The sequence below is a fragment of the Hoplias malabaricus genome, chromosome Y, assembly GCF_029633855.1.
Source record: "Hoplias malabaricus isolate fHopMal1 chromosome Y, fHopMal1.hap1, whole genome shotgun sequence".
Classification (NCBI taxonomy): domain Eukaryota; kingdom Metazoa; phylum Chordata; class Actinopteri; order Characiformes; family Erythrinidae; genus Hoplias; species Hoplias malabaricus.
Genome location: NC_089820.1, coordinates 76,055,231 through 76,067,932, shown reverse-complemented (window position 1 = coordinate 76,067,932; position 12,702 = coordinate 76,055,231). Strand labels below are relative to the sequence as shown.

Sequence of the window (12,702 nt, the reverse complement as noted above, 5' to 3'; positions counted from 1 at the left end):
TCTGGAAAAGGTTAAAAGAGCATACTGAAGCAATGTTTAGCAGACTTATGGCTTTATTGCCCACGCTCTCACTCTCCTGGTCCAGTTCCACCTACTGATTCATTCAGTTTTGAGGAAGAATCCGTGCCTGTACTTGCGTCAGAACTCTTTAAGGTGGGCAGACTGTGCTGGACAACGGGTCGGTTTGTAATAGCAGCTTGCATTAACACTGCGAAGAGGAACTGAAAGCAGAGCTGTTGCCTGTAGCCTCGGCTGCCCTGTGATTCAGCCTCTGGACTCATATGCTGCTTCCCTTCACCTCTACATTATTCATCCTTCCTGTGTGTGGTTGGCAGGTATTTGCGAAAAAGGCTCGTTTGCACCACCTAGTGGGTATATGTGACATAACAAGTACTTCCGCTCTGCTGAGAGTGTGTCTGTATCTTCCACAAAAGTATTAGACGGAGCACAACAGCTCTGGAGATCACAGTGCTCCAAAGACCTCTGTTTAATGGAGATTATGAAAGCTTGAGTACTGACTGATTTGTTAGTATACATTGGTCTGAAGGCCAGTGATGACATCTGAGAGTAAGAGATCCTAACAAACTGGACATTTGCTTGTGATGATGATTACGACGATGATATCTGGATTGATGCATCAATAAAAAGCTTCGGCCTGAAGTCTAAGCCTCTATTCAGTCCCCGGTTCAGTTCTGTGTGAGGGCAGTGTCGTACAGGGTTTATATTGAGCAATGTACTGTTTTTGTGGCGGAGGTTGAAGCAGAAGAAGCAGCAGTGAGTGCTTATACAACAGCCTAAAGCTCCTAACAGGATCTGAGCTGGAAGACGCGAGGGAGTTTGAATTGAACCTCTTGGTGGGATGGATTTGGATTTGGAGGATTGGAAGCTCCCTTTGTTTAGATGAGTGCATGTAGGATGATTTTCAAGTGGTTTTTTAAAATCTTATTTTCAACTAGATTTGTCCTATCTGTTCTTTTTTTACTGTTTACTATGGGGTCTTCGGTGAATGCGTATGATCCACCTAAAGTGAAAGGTTGAACTGAAGGAAATCTGTAGCATAAGCTTTTGTAATAACACTAGGAAGTCTAGAGTTGTCAAGATTACTTGGTTTAACAATTTACAGAGAGAGTTAATATTTCAGATTCTTCCGCTTTTCTCTCATACAATATGAAACACAGACAGATAGAGTTTTGAAGGGTGTATATATTTGTAGATCAGTTAGTTCCCTTGGTCCAAAACAAAGCAGAAAATGATATATTGTTTAGATACATTACAGCACTAGTTCACATAGTATTCAACCAAATCTCACTGAACCATCTTAAGGGCGATTACGTATGCCTTGTTTTATTTGATATTCCAGAACAGTGGTTCTCAAACTTTTAAGACCAAGTACCACCCATTATCACACTATGAGTCTTACCACAGAATCATTGGGTGATCATTTGTGCCCCTGTTTCTTCCTCTGTTCCGGGGCATAAGGCAAAACCTTGTTTGAATTTTTTTTTTTCTTCAGTCTAAAGTAATTATTAAAAACAATTGAGTAAATAAGGGTGGCGCAGCAGGTAGTGTCACAGTCACACAGCTCCAGGGACCTGGAGGTTGTGGGTTCTGACTGTCTGAAAGGAGTTGGTGTGTTCTCCCCGTGTCCACGTGGATTTCCTCCGGGTGTTCCGGTTTCCTCCCTCAGTCCAAAAACACACGTTGGTAGGTGGATTGGAGACTCAAAAGTGTCCGTAGGTGTGAGTGAATGTGTGTGTGTCTGTGTTGCCCTGTGAAGGACTGGTGCCCCCTCCAGGGTGTTTTCCCGCCTTGCGCCCAATGATTCCAGGTAGGCTCTGGACCCACCGTGACCCTGAACTGGATAAGGGTTACAGATAATGAATGAAGGATTGAGTAAATATAAATAACTCTATAGTACTGTAACACTAACTATACATTTATGTGAATATATAAAATGCATCAGGGGAAAAAATGCTTTAAAAGAAATAAAAACAAGAAGAGCTCAATTTAATATCAATTATGTGCTTTAATAACCTATTGGTGAAAACAGCATGGCGCTTGGAGCAGGTCACAGTGGCTCTGTGCTTGTTTGAGTAGGTGAAGGAGGCGCAGCACTGTGTTAAACTGTGTTATAGGACTCTAATGATGCGAAGAACAGCCACATTTTCATTAGCTAAGCATTTTCTTCTATTTTGTCTTCACATGTACAGAGTTCTCGCTTTGCTTCTTTCAGAACTGGAGTCAGTTCTTCTGGGCTCTAGAATATTTCTCAGGCTTGGTCTCGGATTTTTTTTCTCGTTCCCACTTTGCCCTTTTTGTAATAAAGTTCAAATTGCTAACGTCTGTCTTTAGTCTTTGCTTACGTCCAGTAAGCAACTGAAACTGGGCTTTCTTCACATGGATTTCTCAAAAAACTGTGGGATTGCTGTTCCTTTCTGGGAAAAAATAGTGGATGGTATCTGTAGCAGGTTTTATTTTTTTATGACAGTTGAATTACATTGGGGCATAATTATGAAAGTATTTTCAGTTATGAATAAATTCCTTAATTAAGTAGTACATTTGATAAAAAAGTCATTTGCCGTACCACAAGCATAACACAGTTTGAGAGCCACTGTTCTAGAGTCACACTGTGACTTTAATAACCCAAGGTTATTAAAACAGTGTAACACATAAGCTCTAGTGGCTTACTGCTTTAATAAAACATGGCTCATTAATACATTATACACAGTACTTGATGTGCAGGGTCTTATTTATGCATACAGGGTACTTTAACTGACCTTGTGATTTGTTCTGTACCAGCTCTCAGCTCACGAGGAGATAAAATACATTTTCACATTAAAAATAGCAGCAGAAACTGACTGTTGTTCCTGTATAAACTCTTTTTCAGGTATCAGACCATCCAGAGAACGAGAGAAGCTCCAGAGAGGAGAGAGGAGGAGGGTGGGGGCAGCCCCAGAGCAGAGAGAACAGCCAACACAGAGACGGACTCTCCACCTCAGGCGAGCGGTCAGTGCTTCACCATTTGAACTGTTCTATGTATCAACATTATTAGCACGATGGTGCCAGCTCAGTATCACTGAGCATCAGAAATGATTTACCTGCTAATGGTAACCCCCTTCTGGAATATGTTCAGCCTACTTAACATGAGTGAATGAGTTACAAGGCCATTCCATAAGATGCTTCCATAAGATTTAAAATATTTATTAGCATTGTGGACTTATTTCGAAGCTCCTAACTGTTCTTGCTTGGTTTTCAGTTCATATTTTTGCCTTAATGAACATCTCTTTTTTCTCTCAGAATTGAGGCGAGACAACCCCTGTTCCCCAGGACACTGTCAGAAGATCACTCAGCTGCTTCAGAGTCCTGCCGTCAAGTTTATCACACACCCGGAGTTCTTTACCGTCCTCCATGCTAACTATGTAAGCTCTCCTTAAGTTCTCCACCTAGTAATTTTACATGCGAGTTGCCTGTGTTAGCTTAGAATAAGTGGTAGGTAATTTATATGAATTCTATCTTTCTCTCTCTCTCTCTCTCTCTCTCTGAAAGGGTGCATACCGCATGTTCACAAACAGCTCGTGTCTAAAGCACATGATCCTGAAGATCAGGAGGGACGCGCGAAACTTTGAGCGCTATCAGCACAACCGCGACCTGGTCACCTTCCTCAACCGCTTCGCAGACGCACACATGGAGCTGCCCCGGGGTTGGGAGATCAAAACAGACCCTCAGGGAAAGGTAGAATCATGGCTGTGGTCATCCTATTTAAGGATTCAGGCAATGCCTGAGGTTCCAAAACATAGTGAGCTACCTAAGTAGGCACTGACTACGTAGACAGCTGTTTAAGTCAGCAGCATTGTAACGGACAACTGTCCTTAAGAGGCATATTACTGAGACGTTCTAGTTACAGAGCGGTTTCGTCACAGCTTGCACACCCATGATGTCCTCAGACCACAGATAACACACCCTACAGTTGTGTCTGTTAGTGTCAGTGCTGTGGGAAGAATGGTCCATCTTCCAAATAAGTCCTGATCAGTGGTGGTCCTACAGTGACTCTTTTCCAATACTGGATCATGTCAAGGCCACTGATCAACTGTGCAGCAACAAGTGGGCTTTAGTCTGTATCTTTACAATCTATATGAATACACTCTTCAAAAGTTACACAGTGCAGTTTTTACAGTGTTGAGCCCAGAGTAGCAACAACAGAGGCTTTATTCTCCTTGTTACAGGTCAGTGAAGCATCACAATGATTTTGAAACTGTAATTTTTAAGGTTTTACCTAGTGTTGCTTTAAGGCAAAATTAGAAGCATTCAGGGGTTAAACTGAAACTGAGGAGTCAGGGAGGCCTCCCTTCTTTCCATTCTCATTTGTAAGCCACTTTCTGTTTTTGCAGTCCTTCTTTGTGGATCACAACAGTCGAGCCACCACCTTCATTGACCCCCGAATCCCTCTGCAGAACAGCCGTCTGCCCAATCACCTCACGCACCGGCAGCACCTGCAGAGACTGCGCAGCTACAGCGCAGGAGAGGTCAGTAGCAGTCTGACACAGACAGTGTGTGGGGTTTTATCCTTGATGGTGTGCTGCAAACGTCTGTAGCCACTGGAAATTTGTATTTTACATATTGCAGCATTGAAGTAAAATCAACTAAAATAGTGAACTTAACGCTTGTCCATTTTCTGTTCTGTGACCGATGGATTTTGTTGGTTGGTCTGCAGGCGTCTGAGGTGTCCCGCACTCGTGGAGTGTCTCTGTTAGCACGGCCTGGTAACAGTTTAGTAGCAGCCATCAGAAACCAAAGCCAACAGGAGCCAGTGCCATTAGGTATGAAGACCACTATGGGGGGCTGCTGCTCTCCTCATAGGTCCTGCAAATATATTTAATAGAAACATCAGAAAAATCTATTGATCAGACTTGTCGAGTTTAATGATGACGTGTGCTTCTCTCCACACCAGCGTACAATGACAAGATTGTGGTGTTTCTACGGCAACCTAACATCTTTGAGGTGCTTCAGGAGAGGCAGCCGAGCCTGGCCAGGAACCACTCCCTCAAGTACTGACCTCTTTAACTCGGCATGGCCTTACTGCACTGTTCCCAGAGATTACCCGATTATGTATTACCAGTGTAAAAGTGCTGAATATGTGTATGTTTGTGTATGTCTTCTCAGGGAAAAGGTTCACCACATTCGCACAGAGGGCACACCCAGACTGGAGAAGCTGTCCTGTGATGCTGACCTGGTCATGCTGTTGAGGTAAGAGATATTCTGGTGTGTGCTAACTAGTTCTGTTTGTTTATTGATGCCTAGTAATCAATGTTTAATGATGTGTTATATACACATTAGTGAGTTGGCTAATATATGAGGTGGGTAGTTAGTGTTTTTCTCCAATTGTGTTGAGCTCCAGTGGTGTTGTGTTAGCAGCAGTTAGAGAAGAATCAGTGGTCAGCTTCATATGTCTCAAAATATGTGGTAGCCTTCATGCTCTCATTTATTTTCCGTACTGTACTCACACGTGAGCATGCATTGGTTATTGGTTATAAAAATACTTGATTGAATCATATCTGTTATATTTTGTGCAGTTTGTTCGAGGAGGAGATCATGTCCTATGTTCCTCTCTCTGCGTTTCACTCTGGTTTTGGCTTCTCCCCTCGCTGTTCCCCTGGCTCTTCCCCTCAGAACTCCCCAGGTGGGTCCTACAATACGCTTAACACTAATGTACAGATTACTGTCTCTAACACCACAGACCTCCTGTTCTTCAAAATATCTCAGTAATATTAAATAGTTAGGTGCTTATAACTCAGTTAACTCTAAATGGAAATGCTTTCTTATTATTACGTTTAAAGTAACTGACCCCTATTCCCATTCTGAGCTGATGAACAATCTGCTGTGTGCTGTGCTAAGGCATCGCTGAGAGAGCTCCACTGGTTCCAGTGTGCTGTCTCTCTGGTGACAGTTCTCCAGGTCAGATGCTCTCTCAGTCTCTCGATCCCCACTAAACCTTTAGAGTCTCTCTCTCTCTCTCTCTCTCTCTCTCTCCACTCTACCCCACACTGGCTGCCCTCCTCCACCCGCTCTGGTCCACTCTGATCCAGCTCCACTCTTCCACTGACCTCCTCTGACCTGTTGGAACACAAGAACTCTCCCTTTTCAACAATGAGATTCATTGTGTTGTTGTTATTGGATTTCCTTCCAGCAACAACTCCAACATGTTTTTCTCCTTGTCATCCAAAAGAAGGATGAGACAGCAGTCCAGACAGACGTGTTCTGTTTCGGACCTCGATTCGGCAACTGATCAGTCGGAAAGTTTACTGATCATTTGGCTCTTTGATTGATCCTCATCATAGACAGAAAGTTAGTGTTTTCACTGGAGCTTGTTCTGATGTGTTGCTTTATTTGATTGGACACCTAGGAACTCAGAGAGCTCGAGCTCCAGCCCCCTACAGGAGAGACTTTGAGGCCAAACTTCGCAACTTCTACAGGAAACTCGAAGCTAAGGGCTATGGGCAAGGCCCTGGTAAAATCAAGTGAGTCAGCATGGAAGTGAACTGGTATTTATAACTGACTGATAACCTTTGACTGTCTGTGAGGAGTTTGGTGTGTTCTCCCCGTGTCCGCGTGGGTTTCCTCCGGGTGCTCCGGTTTCCTCCCACAGTCCAAAAACACACGTTGGTAGGTGGATTGGTGACTCAAAAGTGTCCGTAGGTGTGAGTGTGTGAGTAAATGTGTGAGTGTGTGTGTTGCCCTGTGAAGGACTGGCGCCCCCTCCAGGGTGTATTCCTGCCTTGTGCCCAATGATTCCAGGTAGGCTCTGGACCCACCGTGACCCTGAATTGGATAAGCGGTTACAGATAATGGATGGATGGATGGATGATAACCTTTGAAAGTTATTAGACATATACTGATGTTGTTGTGAAACGGCCTATTGCTAAACTGTTAGCTCTGTGCTGCAGGTTGATAGTAAGGAGAGATCACCTGCTGGAAGGCACATTTAACCAGGTCATGGCGTACTCAAGGAAAGAGCTCCAAAGGAACAAATTGTACATCACATTTGTTGGGGAGGAAGGGTAAGTCCTACCACTTTTATGCATTGCATTACAATTAAAAAAATGTACAGCTTTACAGTTGTTAACTGATATAGTTTTAGCTTTTTAACATTTTTGTTATGAAATTGAAATATTAGCTACTGTTTATAAATTACAAAGAAAATACATAAAAACTGAAGAAAAGTCTTTTCAACAGTGACAGTGTTTTAGCCCAAAAATTAACATGCCCTAAAATTATTAATATGCTTACATTGAAATCAGCGTTTTTAAAATTCATCTAAACCTAAACTCACATATTTTGGATACAATATTATCGATAAGAACAGAACAAATCAATGCACGTTTTTTTGCAGCACTTTTTACTTGATGGAACTAAAAACTAATGCAATTGTCAGTTTTAATACTAGGCAACAGTTGAATAATTTAATTATGAATTACAATTATACATTACACAAAAATGCTTTAAAACCTATTTTCACACCTAAAATGAAGTCATATAGGAGTTATATTCAAACAACACTGTGTAATCCCAATCTTAACATTTCTCATTATTCTCTTGTCCTCCTCGTCCAGCCTGGATTACAGTGGACCTTCTCGAGAGTTCTTCTTCTTGCTCTCTCAGGAGCTCTTTAACCCGTACTATGGCCTGTTTGAGTACTCTGCTAACGACACCTACACAGTCCAGATCAGCCCCATGTCTGCCTTTGTGGAGAACCATCTGGAATGGTGAGATCCTCCTCTCTGCACTTTCTGTGTACAGAATCCCTATTTGTGATCCATATATGTCAAAGAACTTAATAAAAAGCTGGCTCATAACTCACTCACCCACTCACATTTAGTAGGATGAAAATTGTCCACAAGAGGGAGTCATTCAAACAGCTTTTGGTGCATCATAAGAACAATGCTTCTCATCATTTACAGTGATTGTCATTGTCAACCATAGAAAGACAAGACGAGTACAACTGTACTGTGGATGTTTGTGTTTTCAGGTTCCGTTTCAGTGGCCGTATACTAGGCCTAGCATTGATTCATCAGTACCTGCTGGATGCCTTCTTCACACGGCCCTTTTACAAGGCTCTCCTCAGACTGTAAGAATAAACTGATATTATTTTGTAAACTGTGTGTAATTGGAGATCATATTGTTGATGACAATCAGTGAAGCAGAATAACTTTAACATGCTCTTGTTCTGTTCAGAGCAACTGACCTCAGTGATCTGGAGTATTTGGATGAGGAATTTCACCAGAGTTTACAATGGATGAAGGATAATGATATCACTGATGTTTTGGATCTCACCTTCACAGTCAACGAGGAGGTCTTTGGCCAGGTACTAGTCAAAAATCTATATATATTTGTATAAAATCATTTTTGTAACAGAGATAAATGCTACGCTGTATTGTTAATAAATGCTGTGATGACGACTTTATCCTTGGCTCACAAACTGGCATTGTGTGTCGTCAGGTAACAGAGAGAGAGCTGAAATCAGGAGGAACCAACGTGCAGGTGACGGAGAAGAATAAGAAGGAGTACATTGAGCGGATGGTGAAGTGGAGGGTGGAGAGGGGTGTGGTCCAGCAGACACAAGCTCTCGTCCGGGGTTTTTATGAGGTAAGCTGTCTAATCCTTCCTTTATTTTACATGTCGAGTATAGGGCAGCCAATTAGAACAAAGCTTCAGAGAAACAGCAAACAACACAGACTATGGGATGGGATGGGGAGAGGTTGGAGAATAGTACAAATAAATGGTGACCTGTTGAATAGGCTGTAGACATGAGCTGGCTCTCTCAAACTCTCAGCCAGGTTTATATTTGGTGGCTAAACATACATCGATTTGTCCTGATATACGAGGCACTAGCTACAAAGTAGAAGCTATGAACATTATTGTTTAATCTGTGTGTTTGTGATCAGGTGGTGGACTCTAGGCTGGTGTCTGTGTTTGATGCCCGAGAGCTGGAGCTGGTCATTGCTGGAACAGCTGAGATTGACCTGAATGACTGGAGAACGAACACAGAGTACAGAGGAGGTGGGATCACTTATACACTTCGCAGAACAAAGTTCGATGAGTCTTTCCATAAATTGAGAAATTCTGATGGGGTCACAGTCTGTGAGGAATTTGGTGTGTTCTGACTGTCTCTGAATGAATGAATGAATGAAAAATTCAATGGGTACAACAGATGATTTTGATGTAAACAATGTCAGTCAGAAGGCATAAATATTTTTGTAATTATTTCTTTTTTCTTTTTATTTAAGCAATTTTAAAGACTTAAATTTTTTTGTTTTGTGGAAGTTTTGGAATCTTTGAAAAGTCTATATTTATTCTTTTACATCTTTTTTAGTTAATCTTCAGTTTAATCGATAGACAAATATTATTAATCATCTGTTGTCCTCTCAGGTTACCATGATGGACACATAGTTATTCGGTGGTTCTGGGGGGCTGTGGAGCGCTTTAATAACGAGCAGAGGTTACGGTTGCTGCAGTTTGTGACCGGGACGTCTAGTGTGCCATATGAGGGCTTCACAGCGCTGCGGGGGAGCAACGGCCTGCGGCGCTTCTGCATCGAGAAGTGGGGGAAGATCACCTCTTTGCCCAGGTGAGAAAACTGTGCTCACACCGCTCTTTCACATCTTTTGCCTGAGACACTACCTGACTGAGTTTCATTCAATTGCAGTTTTCTGGTCATATTTTTGGTTGATTCATGTATATGTTCATGTATTCATAGAAATCATGATTTTAGCACGTCTGCTTCTGCTAATCTGCTTCTGTTTTTTTTTCACCAAAGTGAGCAATAATTGCATTAGTGTCTTTGTGTTCTTCCAGGGCACACACATGCTTTAACCGCCTTGACCTTCCTCCTTATCCGTCCTACACGATGTTGTATGAGAAGCTTCTGATCGCAGTGGAGGAAACCAGCACTTTTGGCCTTGAGTGAGGACCTTGCATATCTCTCCATCGCTCATTCTGTCTCTCTCCTGGCGTACACCCTGTCGTGTATATGATCTGAAGTCGATCCATGGAAAGTGTACTTTTTTTTTTATCCAATCTTTTAATATGTCCTGGAAGGACACTGTTGCATGCATCACTCACCTGTGCACATGGCGTGTGGTGTGTGGAGGAAAAGATGTGCACCATGCAAGCAGTGTATGCAATATGAAAGCCTTCAGCCTCCTTTAACTCTCAGGGCCTTGACCTCTGCTGCAGCACCCCAACTCCCACAAGGCTGGAGCATCCACTGCAACTTCAACCACTGCTGCAGCGACAGTTTCCTTTCTCAGTAATAGACACTGGAAGTAATGTCACTGGAAGGATGTAGACAGCTTCTTCCATTAATTGTTGCACAAACAATATTTTGCGTCACTGATTGAGTGTCGTGGCTTATGTTGTATGCAAACTGTTGGATACCCCTGGTTAAAATTAAAAATAAATTAACTATGAGCATTTATGAGCATTGGAGGAAACAGAAAACATTCAAAATTGTTTACTAAATTACTAGAAAATCAATAAAAATAATATTCATGTTGTTAGTTGACACCTTTATTTCACATGAAACTGATCTAATAAAATGCTAAACCAATCCTACATTGAAGATCTGTGATAAAATACAAATGTAGAGCTTTTAAAGGAGTCATTTGGGACATTTTCCTCCCAAACATTTTCAGTTTCATTTTCATTCATTAAAACATATTGAAATAAAAATGAAATTTTAAAATATACATAAAATGTTGCATCATTTAGCACAGGACACAGGATGCTAAATTCAGTCTGTCAGATAAAACACAACCATGCTCTGAAATGTGCAGATGTGCACCCTCTCTGTAACATCACTTCACCAGGGTTCTCCAAAGTTTTTGCATACAATTATAGATGTGCAGGAAATCAATGTCCCTACACACAAACACACACACATACAAAGAATGAAGAAATCAGCACTTGACACTCTCAAGGATCATAACACCTCTCTTTGCAGGAGCCCAGTGGAAGTGGGCTAGGAGCTCAGTGCTGTGTATTAATGCCACGTCAACATGTTTTTATTGTAGTGGAGACTTGGGAACTTCTCATTTGTTCTGAACAACGCTAAATAACCTTATTTACCCAAGATAACACTAGAGGGCCTGTATGTTATTGCTAATTATGTAATGTATGTAAGGCTAACAATAACACGGCCTTGAGTGTTCTCCTGCTTTTATAACAGTTACAAAGAAAAGAAAAAATTAAGCAAAGAATTAAAGACTGTCATTTTAAATATGCTGTTCAAATTGGCCACTACAACAGTAGCTCCAGCTGCTAACACTAAAGAAATGTGGTGGTGATTTAGAAATGAGTGAGCAGTGAATTGATGCGGGTATAGTTTAAAAAGAAGAAGAAAAAAAACATTCTGTTACCAGAAAAAACAACACGGGTAGAAAGGCTCTCAACCAGTTTGACTGCAGTCAGAAGAAGGATTACTGTTTGATTTGTTAAAGGATTTAAATTATAGATTTATATTTACGTGTATTTTTTATTGTTTTTTTTTCATACTATCCTGCATTGTGTATTGATAATCTAACAGAAAACATTATCCCTGTGAGTACAGAGGCTCTCACCAAGTTACATTCCCATCAAAATAGTCTGTACGTACATTTATTTTAGGAAATCAGTTAACGACTTGCGTAAAGAAAGGCAAGAATAAGTAAAAAAATATACATGTGCCTCAAAAAAATGTTCAACAAAAAAAAAAAAAAGAAAATTAATAGAAAAAAAATTGTCAACAAAATGAAGCTGCTGGTGTTCACAGAAAATTTAACCAAAGCCTGAGATTGGCAGATGTGGAGTCTCTGCAGGTTTGTTATTATTGCTAAAAGCAAGTCTTCCAAATAGTATGGAAGATATAGTAAATGCAACTGAATATATGTTTTATAAACGTATCCTGCTATTGAAAAATTAATAATTTGTAATTAATGGCCATTTTGAAATAACGGAAGAGTGGTCTCTGATTTTGAACAGTACTGTATAGTGAACTGAGTAAAGATGCAAGTAATGGTCCAGTTTAAACACTGAAACATGGCATTTACACACCACATAGTGCACAATGCATTTCAAATTACCAGATTTTTTTTTATTTTTAAATCTGTCTGTAGAGATCACTACCAGGCAGTAGCGTTGTTTTATTTTATTAAAAAAGAAGAAACAGATTAGGCTACAATGTGTTTTATGTAATATACCAGGAGGGTAGGCCGATAAAGGGAAGGGGTCAGTGTGTATTGCTAATGATGCTAATAATGAATGAATGTAAACTATCTTTGATTAGCACTGTTCATGCTAATTGAAGGCTAGCTTGCAGTCATTATTAGCATAATTAACAGGTTTGGTTTTACTTTTTTGTTAGGTTGTTTGGTTTTACGTTTTGGGTATCAATGAGGTTAAATGTCTTGTATATTGTTTAGAGATTATAAATGTTTAATTTATTTTTATTTATAGTGAGTGGTAAAGCTTACAGCTTGGTTCAGTGGTTCTGGCTTGGGTATGTGATGGTCTAAAGTTCTGTGATTGGATTTCCACCTTTTTCATAATTAAATATCACCTAATTTCATTCTAAAATAATCATAGCACAAGCAGTGATACACAATGGTGTGCTGCATATTTAATTACAGTACTCCATTTGTAACCTGCAAGACATGATTCTGACAAAAAAAA

The 12,702-nt window shown here is 40.7% G+C and overlaps 1 protein-coding gene across 1 annotated transcript in view; it reads left to right on the top strand.

The window, feature by feature from the left end:
- LOC136679361 (E3 ubiquitin-protein ligase HECW1-like) overlaps positions 1 to 10,471 on the top strand; it is a 42,770-nt gene extending 32,299 nt beyond the window's left edge. Inside the window, exons 13-29 of the mRNA XM_066657838.1 lie at positions 2,888 to 3,006; positions 3,298 to 3,419; positions 3,547 to 3,732; positions 4,389 to 4,523; positions 4,712 to 4,817; positions 4,949 to 5,045; positions 5,161 to 5,244; positions 5,571 to 5,677; positions 6,401 to 6,515; positions 6,942 to 7,055; positions 7,608 to 7,760; positions 8,024 to 8,122; positions 8,230 to 8,359; positions 8,494 to 8,640; positions 8,940 to 9,054; positions 9,424 to 9,622; positions 9,850 to 10,471. Of these exons, the coding sequence (XP_066513935.1) occupies positions 2,888 to 3,006; positions 3,298 to 3,419; positions 3,547 to 3,732; positions 4,389 to 4,523; positions 4,712 to 4,817; positions 4,949 to 5,045; positions 5,161 to 5,244; positions 5,571 to 5,677; positions 6,401 to 6,515; positions 6,942 to 7,055; positions 7,608 to 7,760; positions 8,024 to 8,122; positions 8,230 to 8,359; positions 8,494 to 8,640; positions 8,940 to 9,054; positions 9,424 to 9,622; positions 9,850 to 9,961 (2,140 nt within the window). The 3' untranslated portion in view covers positions 9,962 to 10,471. The remainder of the gene's footprint in view (positions 1 to 2,887; positions 3,007 to 3,297; positions 3,420 to 3,546; positions 3,733 to 4,388; positions 4,524 to 4,711; positions 4,818 to 4,948; positions 5,046 to 5,160; positions 5,245 to 5,570; positions 5,678 to 6,400; positions 6,516 to 6,941; positions 7,056 to 7,607; positions 7,761 to 8,023; positions 8,123 to 8,229; positions 8,360 to 8,493; positions 8,641 to 8,939; positions 9,055 to 9,423; positions 9,623 to 9,849) is intronic.
- The last annotated feature ends 2,231 nt before the right edge of the window (positions 10,472 to 12,702 follow it).